The 19,420-nt window shown below is 37.4% G+C and overlaps 3 protein-coding genes across 3 annotated transcripts; 1 reads left to right on the top strand and 2 right to left on the bottom strand.

Moving 5' to 3' along the window:
- Positions 1-1,429: 1,429 nt before the first annotated feature.
- On the bottom strand, positions 1,430-5,267 carry si:dkey-3k24.8 (lysophosphatidic acid receptor 6). The gene is made up of 2 exons (XM_027015631.3): positions 5,001-5,267; positions 1,430-3,875 (listed from the first exon to the last, which is right to left on the bottom strand). The coding sequence occupies exons 1-2, from the start codon at positions 5,054-5,056 to the stop codon at positions 2,846-2,848; spliced, it is 1,086 nt and encodes a 361-aa protein (XP_026871432.2). The 5' UTR covers positions 5,057-5,267; the 3' UTR covers positions 1,430-2,845.
- On the top strand, positions 1,983-18,456 carry LOC113580796 (uncharacterized). The gene is made up of 10 exons (XM_081695094.1): positions 1,983-2,058; positions 9,557-9,612; positions 9,984-10,100; positions 14,168-14,248; positions 14,487-14,744; positions 14,860-14,988; positions 15,786-15,837; positions 16,253-16,279; positions 16,370-16,396; positions 16,483-18,456. The coding sequence occupies exons 3-10, from the start codon at positions 9,984-9,986 to the stop codon at positions 17,013-17,015; spliced, it is 1,224 nt and encodes a 407-aa protein (XP_081551220.1). The 5' UTR covers positions 1,983-2,058; positions 9,557-9,612; the 3' UTR covers positions 17,016-18,456.
- Positions 7,326-8,868, bottom strand: mblac1 (metallo-beta-lactamase domain containing 1). Its single transcript, XM_027015635.3, has 2 exons — positions 8,362-8,868; positions 7,326-7,939 (listed from the first exon to the last, which is right to left on the bottom strand). Exons 1-2 carry the CDS (start codon positions 8,764-8,766, stop codon positions 7,667-7,669), a joined length of 678 nt encoding a protein of 225 aa, XP_026871436.2. The 5' UTR covers positions 8,767-8,868; the 3' UTR covers positions 7,326-7,666.
- Positions 18,457-19,420: the final 964 nt, after the last annotated feature.

Here is a 19,420-nt window from a genome sequence, read left to right on the forward strand (position 1 = left end):
AGACAAGGTGCCAAGGCTTTAATGGCAATCTTAAAGCATTTAAACCGGTCTTAGTTTTTTTTCTTTTTAACACTTTGTAACGAGGATATAGTATGTACATGTTATATTCTAAAACCCACGGTTACGTTTTGATTTCTGCCAACACACATACCTACCTCAAGAATCTTCGCCGCCAAAAAATTGTTTAAAAAGTTAGATCTAGTTAACAGATAGCTGTTGCCTGTGATACGATAAATAAATAAAATCTACAACCCCAAACGGGCATTTAGTTTGAGAGGTAATACAGTCGTTTCATTTTCTTTGTTCAGAATAAGGTGGCCTACAAAACAGCCTGAACGTTGGTCGCTGACTTTAAAACGTCTACGTTCATACAAATTTAAATGAACACACAAACTTGGTTTGATAACGTCAGTAATCTGTTTACATGTGGTTATCAGTCTAACTAAATTATTAAATTTGCAGATTTTTATGCATTCAGATTTTTGTTCACTTGGAAGAAGCATCTTAACTGCAAAACAACAACCAGTAGCTTCGTATTTAAGCAGGTCACTGGGACGGTGACAAAATTATATCTGCGCTTTGCGAGTCACGTGAGTTCGGAATGGAAACTTAGCACTGCCATCGCGCACATTTCTGGGCTGTTTCAGACTTGGGATGGGGACACAAATTTGTCTGGGATCAATACATTCATGTCACTTAGACCTAATTTTATCTTTTTTTTCCCCCCACCAAACCTGCATCTTCCCCAAAAAACTTAAAAGGACCTTCACACAGGTGGGCTAAAAGTTATTGGAAAATATCTTAACATTTTGTTACCATATAACAGCCACGCTGCTAATACCAAGTCTGTGTCTTGCGGCACTAACAACAGAACAGCGGCAGTTTTTTGCTCTTACTGTTGCTGCCGTCTGGTCTATTTTGGCCAAATGGCGCTACATCGTGGTAATAACTGTTTCAAAAACTGGCACTGAATTTCAGCAGGGCTGCTGCTTGCACTAAAAGGTCACTAGAGATGAGTGTAGGCGTCAGAAGGAAGCAGGGGAGGTGAGGTAAAAACTTGTCATATAGATCAGAAAGGAAGCTATATATATACAGAAGCCATGACCATCTCTTGTTACAGGAAACGCGTGCCATATAGTTTCATAACTCAACTAAGAGTAGTAAGTCAATTTTGTAGTTGTATTTTTGTGAATTAGAATTTGCTACAGCAAATAGGCTACATCTAGAGTGTAACGATCCATAAAAATAATGTGTAATGTTTAATTTCACATTTACTATATGCTCATTATGCAGTATGTTGGTGTGTTTTGTAAAGGATCCAAGCAGGTCTGCATACTAACTGGACTAATGGTGGACTAATTAATTAACCTTAGTAAAGTTTAGTATTAGTTATTAGTAAACTTTTAGGCAATAAGATGTTACTCAAAGACCACCCACTTTATTTGAAAAATGTCACACACACTCAGTATTATGTCATATATAATAACTTGTGTCTAAAGTGTCACAAGTATTTTATAAAACATTTTGATCCTGAAAACTTATAAACCCAAAGTACAAAGTGGTAAGATGAAACAATTACATTTACATTTACATTCAGTTTTATACCATGGCATGTGCAGAAGTATTTTAATTGCTTAGACTGCAAAAATACTGAACTACTCAGTGGTTATTATATATATTTACATATATGCATATGCAGTGCTTTCCTTTTTTTACTTGAGATGATAGAAGACAGAAAACTATAGACCATTCAGGAGGAATAGATGAGAATTACAATGAGGGCATTCAATAGCCAATTTACTGTGGTGCTTTAAAATGATGACAAGAGGCTACCAGATTACACTAAACTGAGTGACCCTGTTTTCAGATGGAATTTGTTACTCTGAAGGTAAATAATATTTGTTCATTCATTAAGCCCCATCTGTATTGTTAATTTCTGTTTCCAACATAACAATTTTTGGCAATGTGGAGGAAAGTAGTTCTGCTTGATCTCTCTCCACTGGGCTGCTCCTCCAACAGAGTCGACAGGTCAGAGGTATCGAACATCAAAGGAACGCAGTAAGAAAAACAAATTTATTAAACCAAAAATCGGCTTAGGGCAAGAATTCTGATGATATCTCTGTGCTGTTTTTATAGTGTAGTATGTACAGGACTAGGTGCTGTTTTTTAAAATGACAAATGTTTTTGGACTGAGTTAGCTGTCATCACCACTGATGCCCTAAATATTGTGATATGGTCACTAGATATTGCATAGTAGCACCAACTGAAGTTTTAGTATGAATCATTCTCCACTAAGTCAACTAAAATGTGCATGTAGTACTAACAGCCACTGTGCTGTCTCCACTGGCTTGCTCAATAGGGATCTCCACCTACATTTTTGTAAAGCTGCTTTTGTGACAGTGTATGTTGTATGAAGTACTATACACTTAAATTAATCTTTGACTTTAACTTCTCTGAGTACAAACAGTACAGTTTGTAATGTTGTTGAATCTACAGCTATTTTTTGTTTTTTATTTCACATAAAAGTACTTTTGTGAATGGCCTTTGAGATATTTGCTGTTAATACTGCTCTACTGCTTTGCTCAAGGCAAAGAAATACAACTCATGGTAATAATATTGCATCAGTTCCATTTTGAGATCTAATTGAAATGCCCTTCACACAGCATAAGAAATTAATTGCAGAATCAAATAATGAACTTGCAGGTCAGTGCAATCCTTTACTTTTGTGAATATAGGAATGCAACTGAAACTGCATTTCTCAATACCCAGTTACAATAATAATACAGGCTATATGTGGTCAATATAATTTTCAATATCTGCCTAGATAAAAAACATGTTTTAACCATTAAGTACTCAGAGGTCGTCTGCAAGGGGTATTTCCATCAGAGCTGTGACTGTTCATGGGCCACATCCTCCGAACAGCATCTATGTCTACATTTTTCCGGAATGTCTCTTTGGTAAAGTAGTAAGTCACTGGATTCAGAGTGGCATTCATGCAAGCTACCATCAGGCTGTTGTGGTGAGCAGATAGCACTGAGCATGGCAAACTCTTCTTATGGTTTATGTAAAAGTGCTGCACTACCAACATAAGATGATATGGAAGAAAGCAGAAGAGAAAGATGGTTAGGTTAATGCCCACCATCCTCTGGATCTTGTGACTGTCGAACAAGTCAGTTGTCTGCACTGCAGTGCTTTTTCTAATAGCCTTCACAAGGCTCCAGGAAGAGAGACCCATGATTACCAGTGGCAAGCCAAATCCTATTGTTAGCGAGGAGGTAAGTGCAGTCGTTTGTATAGCATAGTGTGGAAAGCCTCCAAAACAATTCTCTGTGTTGTTTTTGATCATCTTGATCTTAGACAGATACATGGGGAGGCTAGCCCCTATGGTTAGCATCCAAACCCCCAGGCACACGAGTCGTGCCTTTTTGCGACCTTCACGTACTTGGGAAGACAAAGGGAAGCAAACAGCCATGCAGCGGTCGAGGCTAATGCAGGTGAGAAGAAATATGCTTCCATACATGTTTACTAACAGTATAAGACCAACCACTTCACAGGTCATCTGAGATAAACCAAAACCCCAGTGATGAAGGATCCTGAAAGGTAGAGTACAAACTAGAAGAAGGTCTGCTAGGGCTAGGTTGGTCATGTAGACAGTGGTTTGTGAACGCAGCTCGGTCAGGCAAAAGAAAACCACAAGTGCTATGAGGTTGAGGGCCAGCCCAGTTACAAAGACCAGAGCATACACAACAATGAAGGTGACGTTTATCTGGCCTTGTGTTTGATTCAAACACAGTGCAACTAGACCATCCAGGGTTGTTGAGTTTAATCGCATAATTCCTCTTTTTGGTTGGTGTCCACAACTAGCTTCCTGTATGCTGAAATGGAACAATCAGAAGAACAATAATGATGACACATAAACTCTTGTAAGGCAAGAAAATACATAAGTAATTACTTACACATGCAAAAGAGCCAAAAATAGCAATATGCTCAAGGGTGGAAAAAAAGTAACTATTCTGTTTCTTTGAAAGAGAATGGTCTTTAGCAGCAAAGCCCTAATAATATATGAGTTTAAAAGACTGTTTGAGCTATAACATTTTTTGCATGTAAAAGTTAGTGGAGATTTTATATTCTTATTAGGTACTTTTTGCAAAAGCCTAATACCTATCATGGCAGTAAATTAGATAACATTAAGGTTATATATAAAGCAAATTAATTATTTAATATAATGTTATACCATATAATTGATTTAATCTGGGATATTAAAACCTTCCTGGTTATGAGCCGTGTTAATACCCTTTGAAAGTACACACTAGTGCAATATAATAATATAATAAGGCAGAGTTTGAACAATTATTTCAGCTGATTTTTAAATATCCTATACCTATACTGAGTCATATATGACATTAAAAGCATTGTCATACTGCAGTGCCAAAAGCATTATAGTGACCACACTGTCAAACACTGTGATCAGATGCAATGTTTTCTGCAGGATAAGCATATTGCTTTTGGTCACTTCCTGAAACACTTCCTCATAAGCCTTTGACAGTTAGCTCATATCAATCCTTTGAGTAAGTAGTTTAGTTGCAACAAATATTGTTTTATATATGTTTGCCAAGTAATTTATAGCACCTTATAGTTTTAAGATTGAGATGATCCATTCATTAAAGTATGCCTTGCATCTCTTTGTTCCTGTTTGAAACTTAGAATAAATTTGCAATCTTGAAAGAATCTTATAAATAATTTCTACATGTGCAGAAATTAATCTTTATGATATGATATAATTTAGCGTTGGGAATTCAGGATCTATAGTAAACCAAGCATTTAATATTTTTCATATCACTTAGTCTTGCATTCACAACTCATCAAAAATGCTACTCAACTAGATAAAAAGAAATCAATAAATTGTTCTTTTAGATTATTGACTTGTCACACAAACTTTACTACAAAGTATTTTTGATAAATAAAAGCCCTGAACAAATCAGAAGCTTCATGACACGTACCTGAAGAATATTTTTGCCAAGCTTGATTCAAGAGATGCTGTATTTATATTTGTCATTTGACTTCATGCACAACAGAAACTCTATTTCCATGACAGCTCAGGAAATACATCTCAGTTTTTTTTCACAGACCTTTCAAGCATTCTTTTTTTTGTGGAAAGAACCATGCATATCAGATTATGTACATATCAGATATCTGAACACATCCTCTGACACCCCATAACTCAAAAAGCAGTATAGACCCATCTCATGGCTGGGGCTCTGTTTATGTGTCTTAAAATTAAATACACCTACCATGTAAGACATACATCTCCAGTGTGAAACATGCAAACCACAAAAGTCAAGTAAACAAAGTTCTGTAGGTGTGGTTGCATCATACAGTGTAAAGCCACATTTGTGCCCATGACCTAAATATATCTAATGTTATTTTACTCAAAATGCAGAAAATGTAACTGAAGGCCAAAATTTCAGACAAAAAAGGCTTTGTGAACAAGATCACGTCTTACACAGGGTATCTCATGCCATGATCCAGGAGAGCCAACTGTACCAGAGTTGATATGCACTATTGTAATTAACGTAGGAGTAGATGGTAGTGTTGGGAATAGTGACTGTGTTTGTTTTACAGTAATGCTGTTTCACAGAGCGCAATACAGTTTGATGTCATTTTGATGACACAGAATGATACCACCTTCAGTGCCACTTCATGTTATAATCAAGCACAAAGAGGGCTGTGCGGTGTGTTAAGAAATATCATGAAAGAGGTTATCAAAAGTCATAAGAGTAAGAACAAACGGTATTAGCTGAATGCACCATATTGCAATCAATGCTTTAATGTGCTCACTGGGAGGGGAGTGACTCTGGTGAGAAAGCTTAATCTTGGGCCAGGCTTACACTAGCCTTATCAATGCAACTTCAGTAATCAATAATATTAAATCTGATCTTGGATCAGTGAAATCCACTTGTGTCCACTTGTAAGGTGAACTTTGTATTCAGATGTGAGATTGGAGACATTCTTCCCCATGTAATATATTACTTAAGAAAAATTGGAGAGGTTGTTGGAGAGGTTCTTCTTTTATGCTTTCCCACTTTTAATAGACTTCGCAATACATACATCTGACTAAGGAGCGCATAGGACACACATGAACATTATGCACAAATTGTCATGGTCCATATTCTTTTAAAAGGTGTAATCCAGGTGGATTTAAACAGGCTTGAAAGTATAAAAATGAAGTATAGAAGTATAAATCAAAGATGATAAAACACTTTAGCTTAGTTCTTATGTGCTAAGCCTTAATAAAACCACTAAGTTTAGAGTTGAGCTTTACTTCCTCAAATGAATACCGTATGTGCATGTGGTTTTCAGACTTTGCATGGCAACAGGGCGTTTCATAAGCAGTCACAGATAGAGCCCAAGCTGCAGTTGGCACATAATATATCATTTTTAGAAAAGCAGCTCAAACACGTCACAGCAAAGGCCACAAAATAAAACATTTTCACCTAAGTTATGACTGGTAACAATTAAGAATAGACGAGGGCCACTTTAACAGTTTTGAAGTGCACAAACTGTAGTAGCAAACCAACGTGAGAACTTTTCTACCTGATGATAGCAGCTAATAAAGCATTAGAGATCATTAGAACCTCAACCTTACAACCTTACAAGGCCATTCTTACCTCTTCCTAGCTTCTTGTAAAGTTCTATACAAGATCTATCTGAAAAGCAAATTTCCAGGTGGATACATGTAGTTTATTTACAGTTCTGTTAAGATAAACTAGAATTTATTATTTGTTGCAAGATGTGGTCTGATAAATGCATGACCGAGCCTGAACCCTTGGCTTCAATATTGGTGATAATACAAGCTGCATTACATAGTTTATTATACAGACTGTGGAGAAGGCCAATTACTTGTAATGTACGTGAAGTGTAAAAACTGTGAACTGAAAGTCCTGACAGTATTGTTATTGCATGCAAATTTGACAGAGGCTGTTTTTGTTTGCCACTGTTGCTCAATGGGGGTCTAGATCTGGTTTTCGTAAAGCTGCTTTGAGACAATGTCTGCTGTTAGAAATTCTACAGAAATAAAACTGAATTGTACATTAATGCTACAAAATAAGGTTTCACATAACTGAAGGAGTGGTAATATTATTGTGTATTCTGTGTATGCAGCCAATGACATTCAGGAAATCCTGGAATAAAAGGTTGTTGGCATTATAATGCCATCACAGATTAAAGTTCTATACTCTTCTTTAGTCACTATCGCAGGGAACACAACAAAATGCACAGAAAACATTTAAGTGAATTCAAAAAAGCATTCAACTTCAAAAACATCATACTTTCTTCAATAGATTTTTATTAGCTTGTGAGTCCAAGTATACCATTTAAAGTGTTCCAAAAGAAAGACTCTGCATACTGCCCTAAAAATATCTGAATGACAAACCACTGGATATTTCATGTTCAAGGGCCCATAAGTAAAACTAAGTAAATTTCCACTTTAATGAAGGCAAGGCTTTCAGATCTCAAGTGACATGCTGAAAAATACATCTTATAAAACATTGGTGAAACCCTGATCTGAACTAAGTAACAACAGAAAATCTAGAGCAGTACTAGAGTAGCAGAGGTTTCTATGAACAAAATTGTTGTACAATCATGCATCCAGGTATGGCTCAGCAATCTAGACAGATCCCAGGACTTCATTTGTCTTTGGTGTCTCTCTGAACACCTTGAATAGAGGCCCATGTCCAGGAATGATGACATCAGCAATGCTTAGTGCTGCCTGTCGACTCACCTCCTGCACCTCTGGGTTCTCACTAAGCTCCTTCCAAGAATGTTCATCAGTACAGCATTCAAATAGGTCCCCAGCAACCAGAACTTTTCCCACAGCGGTTCCCTTAACCAGAACACTGACATCCCGTCCTGTATGGCCAGCAGTGGGAATGATGGCCACCTGGTGGTTAAAGATGTTTGCCTTAATGATTATATGATCAAACGTATCACTTGGGAGTGAAACCTATATCAGATTTCATACTTTCATTTATGACTGAAACCTGATACAGATTTGGTCCTTTTCACAAAAACCCTTTCCAATACATATTTAATTTCTAACGTAAGCAAACACTGTCCTCAATAATGAGCCCTTTAATGAGTCTACCTAAAGTAGATAACAATCTAAACATAAACATAGCAATCTAAAGTCTAAAATCTCAACAAAATAGTGTAAGAAAATAGTGAATTCAGTTAATATTGTATCATTCAACAATGAGCAATCCCTTGTAGTCCTATGTCTTAAGGCTAACTACCAATAGCAAATTAAATTGTAGTAGTACTAACGAACTGGGCTAGTATCCACGCATATAAATCCTTCCTTACATGGTCATCAATCGGATACGGCAGACCCTCGGCCAGTTGATTAGGCAGGTATCGGTCTCCCTGGCTTATGTCACTTCCGACGACTATTGTTGCTTCGGAAAACAGTCCTAAATTGCCCACGTGGTCAGAGTGTCCGTGGGTACAAATAACCAAGCTCACGTCATCTGGTGTTAGACCTTTCTCCGTTAGCTTCGAGAGTAGAAAGTCTCGGTCCCATGGACCGCCCGTGTCCACTAAAATAATCTTTGGTCCAATTAGTAAGGAGATAGTGCCGTCGGCCCGAAAAGAGCCATCTGGCTCAGCAAGACAGTAGCCTTGTTTCAACACATAAATACAGTAAGGTTCGCCCAAAATGTCCTTAATATCGGCACACTCAGTTTTTATTATAGAACACATGTCCATCATTAATTGTAGAAAACGTACTATGCCAGGACTGAGTGATTCTGTCCAGTCTTAATTTTGTTTTTGTTTTTTTTTACATTTAAGAGTTAAGCTACCTAGCGCTATTTCTACGGAGTCATACAAAGAACAAAATTCCACATTTACGCAGTGTGCACTGTAGAGTTGCGCCATCTTCTGTTGTTTATGTTTATATCATGAAAAATTGGCTAACTCAAGGAAAAAAAGCGGGGGAACCAGTTTATATATGAAAAATGTGTAAAATCATAACATTTATTCCATGGGTCTATAAAGTTCTAAGAGTGTAGATCAGTTCTTTTCCTTTAAGTTTCCTATTTTCATTGCTGCCTGATCGATGCTCTTGGATGCCCATGTCCAGGAATTATGAATTATTATATCAGCATTACGGTACACAGTTCGTTTGATTCATCGTGTTGCAGAGACCACAGTAATGTACAGACTTGACAGACTTCTTTTTCTTTTTTCTTTTAGAAAAAAAAGACCTAACTATTCTGACTAATGAGGTGTACATATCACTAAAACCTAGCCTTTCATATCACGTTGTGTTGTTAAAAAAAATTTTTTTTGCACTATTTTCTTGACTTTTTTCATGTATCAGTTCTGCATGCTAATGCAATTATTTATTGAAGCCATATAACCTATAGTTATATACATTCTCCATATGCGATAATAAAAAAAGATTGCATGTATGACAACCTATATATTCACTGTCCTTATCTTCAGTGAACTTTGCACTATTACATTTTCGGAAAAACAATGTGTCACTTCCTTACAGTTAACTGCTCCAGTACACAGCACACAGACCTTTCATCTTCAACCAAGAAAACAGCGGTATGTTATTTTCTAAGAAAAAACTTATCTGTGATTTGTTATAATGATTTCTAATCTTTTATGTCATATTTGGGATTAATACTATTGGTAGTTTAATTTTAGAATTATCCTTAGTTACTTAACCAAGCAACTTTCTGTTTATATCATGTATACACCAGATTGTGTCTATATTGGTCAAATTATTTGTTTCTTTTAGAATTTTGTGCCAATCTGTTGGTTGAAACTATAATCACATATAACCGTCGGTTTGATAAAATGTTTTGAAGTTGTTTCTTTGGTCTGTTTTAATTGATCTAGAATTAATGTGTTAAGAAAATCAAGAGAAATCAAATGTCCTTCTGATTTTTAAGTTTGTTATATTTTTCTCTCAGATGATGCTTCCAGTTGACCGCCACAGTTTCTCTTCAAAACTGGTTTTAAAATTACCAGAGACAACAGAGGCCACGCACTCTGAACCCTGGACAAAGCCTGCTCTGAGTAACATAAAGGTCATTTGGATTCCTGAATTTCTTTCATCTGCAGGCTTACACCTTATTTCTTATTCTTTCTCTCTCACGGTATTCCATTTAGAGGTTAACTGATTAACTCTTTTGTCATAGTTTCCCAAAGCAGTTCTGGTGGGCTTTCAGGACAATGATTTTTTCTAGAAAAAATTTCCTCTTATGATCTATCTATCAAATGCCAGATCTTTCAGTTGGGATGTGTTAAGGCATCAGCTGAAGGCAGATGTGTTTGTGATTTATATTCCATGTGAGTGAGACTATAACTGATTTTGATTGTGTGATATTGTATGTTTGAAAAGCTCGATAAAATGAATTTAATGATTACATTTATACATTTACATTTTTGACATTTATCAGATGCTCTTATCCAGAGTGGCATACAAATGTACTTTGTAATCTATTCATAGAATGCATCCTATCCAGTAATCTAGGATGAGTCAATGATGCTGTTGAACTACAATTCTAGTATATACAGAAATCAATGCTGATGCCTACTAGAAATGCAAAATAAGTACTATATAAGTGCAATATCAACAAATACCAAACAATAAATGCTAAAGTGTTCAGTTAAACACTAGTACAAAATTTCCAAAGATGCAGGATTAATAGTCACTTAAATACACCACAAACAGAGTCTGCATCACTTAAATACACCACACATAGAGTCTTCAGTCTGCATTTTAAGATAGCAAGGTATTCTGCTGTTCGGACAGCCAGTGGACGTTCACTCCACCATCTGAGAGCCAGGACAGAGAATGGTCCAGATGCTTGTCATCCATGAGACTTGAAGTACTCGTGGTACAGATTGGGCTTTGACCATTGTCATGTAGGGAGGGTCTGGTCCATTTTTGGCTTTTTTTAGGAAAGCATCAGGGTTTTAAATCTGATGCAGGCGGCAGCTTGAAGCCAGTGAAGGTAACGCAGCAGTGGAGTGACGTAAACCTTGGACGATTGAAGACTAGTTGTGTTGCTGTGTTCTGGATCAGTTGTAGAGGTCTGGTGGTGCATAGAGGAAAACCAGCAAGTAGCAGTAGTTAACCTCAGAGATGACAAAACTGCCCAAGCACCTAAGTGGTGAGAGAAAGGGCCAGATTCTTCATAAATCATAAAGGAGAAATCTGCAAGACCAGGTCAGGTTTGAAACATCAGTTGAGAACAAAAACTGATTATCCAAAGTTATGCCAAAGCTATGAGCAGCTTCAGACAGTGAGACCAGGGAGTTCTTGAAATAAACTGTGAGGTCATTATGAGGATTTGGAGTTCCTGGGATGTACAGAAGCTCAGTTTTGCTGTGGTTAAGCTTCAAGTGGTGGGCTGTCGTCCAAGCAATGTCAGTCAAGTATACTGGATATGCCTGGAAACCTGAGAGTCACAAGGTTGGAAAGAAAGGACTAGTTGTGTGTCCTCAGCATAGCAGTGGTAGGAGAAGCTATGAGAAGATATTACATCATAAAGAGAGTAAGTGTACAAAGAGAAGAGAACCAAGCACTGAGCCTGGGGGACACCAGTAGAGAGTCTGTGTGGATTGGATTTGGATCCTCTCCATGTTACCTGATAGGACCGTCCCTCCAGATAGGACAGGAACCATTTCCATGTAGTGCCAGTCACAAAGAGGTTGGGGAGATGTTGAGGTTTACTGTGTCAAAGGCTACTAAAAGGTCAAGAAGGAATCAAGACAGATGACAATTTGGCAGTTTTGGCAACATAAAGTTTTTCTGTTGACTTTGACTTTGTATCCTGACTGATTGGGATTCTAGAGCTGTTTCTGGATGAAGAAGAGAGATAATTGATTATAGACTGCTCATTCAAGAACTTTTAAGAAGAGAGATACCAGTCTGTAATTGTTTATGTCAGAGAAGTCAAGTGTGGCCTTCTTTAGGGTACCACCCTGGTGGTCTTGAGTGCAGTAAGTACATGTCCAGAGATAAGGAGTTGTTAATGATGGCAAAAGTGGATGGAAGCAGAGCTCTTGAAATAATCTGAAACATAGTGGAAGGAATGGATTGCTGGAAGATGGGAGTTGAAGGATTTTGTCTGTGAAGAAAGAAGAAAAAGAAGCCAAAGAGTTAGATGTAGAGGTATGATCACTGGTGAGAAGAGGTGAAACAGAGGAAAAGAACTGGTGGATTGTTGCAACCTTCTGCTCAAAGAAGGTGATGAAATCATCTGTAGATTGCTATCTATGTGTATTGTGTGTGTTACACCTGGTTTTGGCTTCAACAAAATACCTGTGCATGTAAAACGTTTAATTGGACTGTTTTCCAGGAGCAGCAAAAGCTAAGCATTCTGGCAAGCATTCTGGCTTCCAATCAGACAAAAATCCATCTGTTTTTTTTGTTTTTTTTTTCTGTAGGGCAGACTTTTGTGAAAAAAAAAAAAAAGTTAAAAATTCATGGAGCTGCTTGGGGCTGAACATGCATTTATCACACTGCTGTTTCTGTAGTCAATGTGTGGGCCATAAACATTTGCAATGTTTATGGCATTGCTGTTTATTGTGATAAGTTTAAATGTTTATTGTGATGACATGTTCACAGGTGTCAGATTTATTTTAAGGTATTTATTGCTATTTTGCACCATGCACTTGATTGTTTTAATTTTATTTATTCAAAATAAATTAATCAGTGAAAGACAACCAATGTAATGTGGCAGGAAGGGCCAGACGTGTGCAGATCAGTTAATAGTTTATTATATAGGGTAAATCCAAAATCATAGTCAAAAAACCAGTAAAACAAAACAGAACCAGAGAGAAACAATCCTGAAGGCAACCGAATACAATTGGGCAATTCAAAGACATAATCAAGTAAAAGCGAACCAGTCAAAACACAGGGAGTACAGGAAACAATGAATAATGCTCAGTACATTCACAGGAACAGAGGCAATACTTCACAAGGAAGCAACTAACCTACAGAAATTATATATAGCTAAACACAGGTGTATAACATTAGTTCTCAGGGGACAGTGAGCTCCCCAGAGGATTCTGGGGAGTGTAGTGAAGTACCCCAGCATTAGTCTCGATGGTCAGGGCTGCTGGACAGGAGGGCTGCATGACAACCTACACTATCACATTGAGAAAGGGCAAGAATGCACTGGTGACCTTTGTGATAGCAAACGTAATCCTTAAGAACAGTAAAACCGATGATAAATGTACACAACAAGGCTGGAGACAAAGGACAAAGTTTTATGGACAGACAAATATTAACCTGTACCAGTAAAGGAAAGTCTGGAGGAAAAAACATTATCTGCTTAAGATCTAAAACCTTCCATCTCATTTGTGAAGTAAGGTGGCATGGCTATGTAGCCTGTGTATACCAGCAGATCTGACTAACTTGATTAATATGTAAAACATTTAAAATGAAATTCTGTACTTTATACTCATGGACATTGTTCTATTTTAAATGCAATGATAGTTTGTATTCAGTATGCTGAAACACAGAGCCTAAACAAACAAACAGAAAACACTGACTGTGCATTTACTCATGGACTACAACAGAAATGGGGAAAAATATACTGAAATTTATCTGGAAACATATTACAAATGCATTTTCAACAAATGTTCATATGATACTGATGTTTAAAAATGCTGAAATTAATCAGTGCTGTTTTAAAGTGCCTAAAATCATGAAAACATGGCAAACTAAATTCACTAGATCCATTGCAGTTTATTTCTCTGAATGTGCCGTTTAGCCAAACATTTCTATGATGCCTCATTGTGTCGAGTCATGTAATTAGTGTCAAACATTTGAACTTTCATGGTGAGGAGTGAAGAATCTAGGAATGTTAGGCTGATATATGATTTAAGAAAAATCTGTGTACAAATGATATGTAATTCTTTATTATATAATTCCAGTCAAATACAAATGGAATTATCCCTCAAATGTAATTAGAATGTGCTTTAATTACATTTAATTACATTTGATAAAAGTCCATAAACTTCAGCACTGAATTCTGCTGAAAATAGTCTCTCTATTTCATTAAGCATCCATGAGATCAGGAAGAGTAGGTTATGTAACTGAAAATGTTGGTTGTTGAAACAAATGATCTCTCCACTGCAGCCTGACCTGAAGCAAATACAGACCCTGGAAGAGTGCATTCATTATCTTAAAGCCATGGCCAAGGAGGTAGAGCATATTAAGGTACATAGCATTTATTTTATTTTATTTTAAGTTAGTTATTATTGTTACACCATTTATCATTAATACAGGTTGATTCATATTATTTATATCACTAATACAGATAACTTCTATGCAGATTATATAATTAATACAAATAAGTACTTAATCATTATTACAGAATTAAAAGTTAGCGTGCACTGATAGAATGCACTGATAGAAAACTGAACTGCACGGATGTGTGCACTTTTGATTCCTATAGCGAAGGAGAAACATGTTGGATAAAGACAAGGGACTCCTGAGTAAAGCCACTGTCCCATTGAGTGAAGAGAGCAGCAAGAATCTCATTCTGTCATGGGCAAAAGAACTGGACAGACTCAACATGCCAAGGGCAGTGGTGAATAAAGGTTTCATTCAGGAGGAGACTTCACACAGGGTTAAAAATAACAATGTGTCTGACTGCTCCAAAGACACTGAAAAGATCATGAAGTGGGCCAGGGAGTTACAGATGGTAACAGAGGTTAGAGACAGTATCATGATACAAATTGTGGATATTATAGGTAAACATGAACCTTATGACTGAAGTAAGTGTGTGTGTGTGTGTGTGTGTGTGTGTGTGTCTGTGTTACAAACAGAATATGGGACTGAAACATGATGACATAAAGCAAATTCTTAATAACCATATTATGAAGGAGACTACGCTATCTGGACTACTTCCCTTCCTGCAGTTTGTGGTGTGGTCTCTTCTCTCATGTGACTCTGAGGTAACAAAACTATGGAATCAGATTACAGGTGTGAAGAAGTAGCAGAACCTAAAGATTCAGCATTCTGTTGTACAGAAATAACATTGTTAGTCAGGTTTGTTATTCATAATTAATTGACTGACCAATCAGAATAAAGTATTCCACATCGGCTAAAGACTATAAGTTATTTCTGACCAAATAGTTTGATAGGAAAAGAGTCATTCTGTGAGTGTTGTTGTATAGTGTAATAGCACTGGGACAAACCAAACAAAGCAAAAGAATGAACTATAACTAGACTGAAAAGACAACAAACAGGTAGAGCACAATATGACAGCCAAAGCGCATCGTGTAAGGTGAGACATACACAGAGTCAAACACCAACAAGAACAGGAACAAACAGAGGACCTTAAATAAACAATGTTTCAAGAAGTGAAACTAGTGACAGGTGCAGGTGATTGACAAACAAGTTTGGGGCAAGACACATACAGACACAAGAAATCCAAGTGCCAACAGGCTATGTGGGCTTGGAGGGAGGAGTTGAGGAGGGGTATGTGACAATATGTTGATTGGCAAGAATCCAGTCCCAGTCCAGTTGTGGACCTATTTGTGTTGGTGGAGCCATATGAATGATTAAATAAACAAACAAATCATAAATATATTGCTTATTACTGTTAACTAATAATTGTTACTGATAGAACTGTTGAATAAAAGCAATAGCACACTTAAGGTCGTGTTAAACTGAATAAAAGTATGGCCGTGAGTCATATTTATGATGTTGTTTTAGTTATAATAAATTCTGTCTGATCATTCCTACTTAGGAGGATGTTTCAAAAATATGGCTGACAACCAATCAGAGGACATGGAAATCAGGTAAGGACTCTTATTCTAAATGGCTTGTTAAATCATCATCATACACAGCAGAACAGAGGTACTGAATACCACACCACCAACGGGCTAGGATATTGCCAAGCAGCCCAAATCTAGACAGAAGCAAGTGAGGGTTAAGGGCCTTGCTCAGCAAACTGGCAGTGGCAGGGCCTGAACCAGCAACCTCCCAATCACAAGTCAAGTACCCTAACAACTGAGCCATCACTGCCTCACGATGGCACGCTAAAAGCCGTTTGATGAACCAGCCTTTTTATTAGTTAGACCTGTTTATTTTAAACAACGCATAGCATATAGTTAGAGTCTGTTGCCATGCACAGTGTGTTCACCATCTAGCCTTTCACCAATGGTCAGTTTCCAACTACAAGACTGCAACCTCATTTGATATTTTTGCCTTTAGGCAACCAGAAATACATCCCTGATTCAGGTAGGAATTATTAGAAATATGAGAATAATATTGAAGGACATGTACATCATGAAGAGTATCTTGTTGAAATAAAAAAAAAATTTCTCACAGTTTGGCAGTGGATCCAGAGTGCATCAGGTAATAAACACACAAACAAGCTCATGCACATTACTACATTTGATCCATTGAATATATAAATGATGTCTCTTGATGTTTTGCTCTAGTTGATGTTCGTCTAGATCCAAGTTCCTGCAACCGCTGGCTATCTGTGTCAGAAGACAATCTGGAAGTTCATGAGAGAAAATTGCCCAATGATTACCAGGATAACCATGAACAGTTTGATGAGACATCATGTGTCTTAGGGCTCACTTGCTTCACTACTGGGAGGTACTACTGGGAGATACTGGTACCAACAACTGGAAGCTGGAGGTTGGGAGTAGCGGCTACGTCCGCTCCAAGAAAAGGTCGGTTCAAGATGATCCCAAGAACAGGGTACTGGACTATTTGGAAGGGATCCCAGAATCTCTGGGCCTGTACAGATCCCTATACAAAGCTATCAGAATCTGTGCAGCCTGAGGTGGTTGGAGTGTATGTGGATTATCAGGAAGGGCAGGTGTCCTTCTATGATGCTAAGAATAGGTTCCATATCTACACATTTATACAGATCTTTGAAGATGCACTCCTCCCTGTGTTCGTGAATCTAGATGGGAGAGCTGTGTTAAAAATCCAGAATCTCTCACGTTTTGACAAATTATGACTTTTTATCCACTGTAAAATAGCTGTCACAGAAAATGCACATTGTTATGAAGCAGGAATGCACTGGTCATCTTAGCTATAGAAAATCTGGCACTAAACCTCAAGAACAAAAAAGTGCAGGTTACAGCTTGAATTTACAGAAATTTTAAAAATATGGCCAAATAAGTCACAGTTTAATCTGTATGGCAGTCAATGTTAAAGGAACGTGCTTATGATCCAAAAAATGCAGGTTACCTTCTTAGTGACAATAGCAACTGTGTAATACATTTTAATATCTTGCAAATGTTATTTTATTGTCTCTAAACCTATAGCTGTGTTGCTCAGCTTATGTTTTGCTTATGATTGTGATACTTCAGGAATAACATCCACTGTTTACCAAAGTAGTTTTACAGAATTCTCACATATATTTTTTACATCTATGGACTATTGGAGTCTATGCTGAGATACTGGAAAGGGAAATCCACCTGATAGTTGCACCTAGGATATAGGATTCATGGACACAGTGTCAAGGCATAGACATGGCTGGAATGTTGTCCTTTAGCAGCCTCTGTGGTGGACATCCAACACTCACTTGAGCACTTTGCAGCTAAATGTAAAGCAGCTGGGATAAAAATCAGCACTTTTCAGTCTGACATCCTGGTACTCTCTCAGAAAATTGGAATGCTCCCTTGGATGAACTCCTCCCTTTATAGGACAGTTAAGTATCTTGGGCTTTTGTTCATGAGTGATGGCAAAAGAACTGACAAACAGATTAAGTGGGTGGCAGCAGTGTTGCAGTCTATTAATTTGTCTGTGGTGGGGTAGCTGGTGTTTAGCCCCAGGACAAAACTGGTTGTGGTCAGTCAGTGTACATACCCATCCTAACCTATGATCATGAGATATGGGTAACCAAAAGAACAAGATCACAAGTACAAGCTGCCTAAATAATGTTTCACCGCAGGGTTGATGGGCTGTCATTTCGTGACAGGATGCAGAGCTTTGTAGACCAGGAAGGCCCCCCGAGTATAACCGCTCCTTAAGATTAGGCGGAACCTGTCAAGGAGGTTCTTGCATCTCATAAGGATGCCATGGATGGCTTCCACTAGAGCTTATGCAGGTAAACCAAACTTGAACTTGAAATGTCCTACTGGAAGGAGACACAGAGGTCAACCCAAGACCCGCTGGAGGAATTATATCTCAGAGCTGGCATGTGAGCGTCTTGGTGTCCCGCAGGATGTGGAATCTCTCACAATGAATAGAGAAGTCTGGACTGATGTTTTCAGCTTGCTACCACTATAGACCTCACCAGGAAAAGCAAAAAGATGTCTATATTGTGTGTTGATGATGATGATGATGATGATGATGGCGATGGTGATGATGATGATTACTTCATTATGTAAACATTGGAACTCTCATTGTCTATGTAATCATTTTCAAGGCTTACAATAAATATGTTTCCTTTATATCTCTTTGAAGTTATTTTTGGGTTTTATCAATAATTAGGGAGAACTTTACAGGGCATCAGGACAGATGCTTTTTAACAAATGAAATCCCTAAGTAGAAAAGTACATATTTAACTGTAGTGTCACAGACTGAAATGTAAACAAAAGTATTTCTTCTTTCTGCAGTCATGTTAAAACATAATTGTAATCATGGCTCTTGGAAATTTTGAAGTATTTGTCCTGAAGTTTTTTTAGTACTGAAATTTCATCTCTCCTTGGGGAACATAATTATGCACATTCAAAAATTTCATTAAACATTATGCAACAAAACAATATGATGACTTCACTAAAAAGAAGGATGATTCATAATGCAGAATAGTTATCACATTTCCATTTGCCACTATGGAGACTTTCAAAAAAAGTTTTATAGCTGCTAATAAAGATGTCCTTCATAAATAAATAAAATTCAACACTACTAAGATTCTAATCAGTCTATAAGATTAGAGTGAAAGATTCTGTGGTTTTGGTTTTTAATGTACTGGTGTTTGTGATGGTAATGAGATGGGTGGAACCTGCATGAGCTCACTTCAGGACAGATTTCCCCCAAAGAGGATAATAAAGGATATTCTATTAAACTCAGTTCATTTCATTTGGTATACTTGGTAACCCAACCTTCACATTTAAGCCAATGGATGAGGCACACTTCCTGAAAGGTGCCAAGAGAGGAAAGGTGCCAAGAGTTCACACAACTTGTGGAACAGCAACTAGGCAAAAGCAGTTGTTATTTCCTTTCAGCCTATGGACTATGAATTTAACCTTGTAATCACAACTTGGAGCACAGTGCCAGAATATTTCACAGCAGGGGTGTCACTAGAAATATATGAATAGGTGGGCTAAGACCCCAGGAGAATTGCAAAATTGAAAAAGAATCATTCATTAACACCTTCCCTAAATACTGAATTGTTTAATGAAAAAGTCATTTTTA

This window comes from Electrophorus electricus, chromosome 13 (assembly GCF_041902795.1).
Source record: "Electrophorus electricus isolate QZ-2024a chromosome 13, ASM4190279v1, whole genome shotgun sequence".
In the NCBI taxonomy this organism is placed as follows: domain Eukaryota; kingdom Metazoa; phylum Chordata; class Actinopteri; order Gymnotiformes; family Gymnotidae; genus Electrophorus; species Electrophorus electricus.

Bases quoted from the DNA above. Each gene is read 5' to 3' on its own strand.
- si:dkey-3k24.8 (XM_027015631.3), bottom strand. From the start codon at position 5,056: ATGACAAATATAAATACAGCATCTCTTGAATCAAGCTTGGCAAAAATA. The intron at 3,876-5,000 runs GTACGTGTCATG...GTTCCATTTCAG, and splicing joins TTGGCAAAAATATTCTTCAG to CATACAGGAAGCTAGTTGTG.
- mblac1 (XM_027015635.3), bottom strand. From the start codon at position 8,766: ATGATGGACATGTGTTCTATAATAAAAACTGAGTGTGCCGATATTAAG. The intron at 7,940-8,361 runs GTAAGGAAGGAT...TTTAACCACCAG, and splicing joins CGTATCCGATTGATGACCAT to GTGGCCATCATTCCCACTGC.
- LOC113580796 (XM_081695094.1), top strand. From the start codon at position 9,984: ATGATGCTTCCAGTTGACCGCCACAGTTTCTCTTCAAAACTGGTTTTA. The intron at 14,745-14,859 runs GTTAGAGACAGT...TGTTACAAACAG, and splicing joins AGTTACAGATGGTAACAGAG to AATATGGGACTGAAACATGA. The intron at 15,838-16,252 runs GTAAGGACTCTT...TTTTGCCTTTAG, and splicing joins TCAGAGGACATGGAAATCAG to GCAACCAGAAATACATCCCT.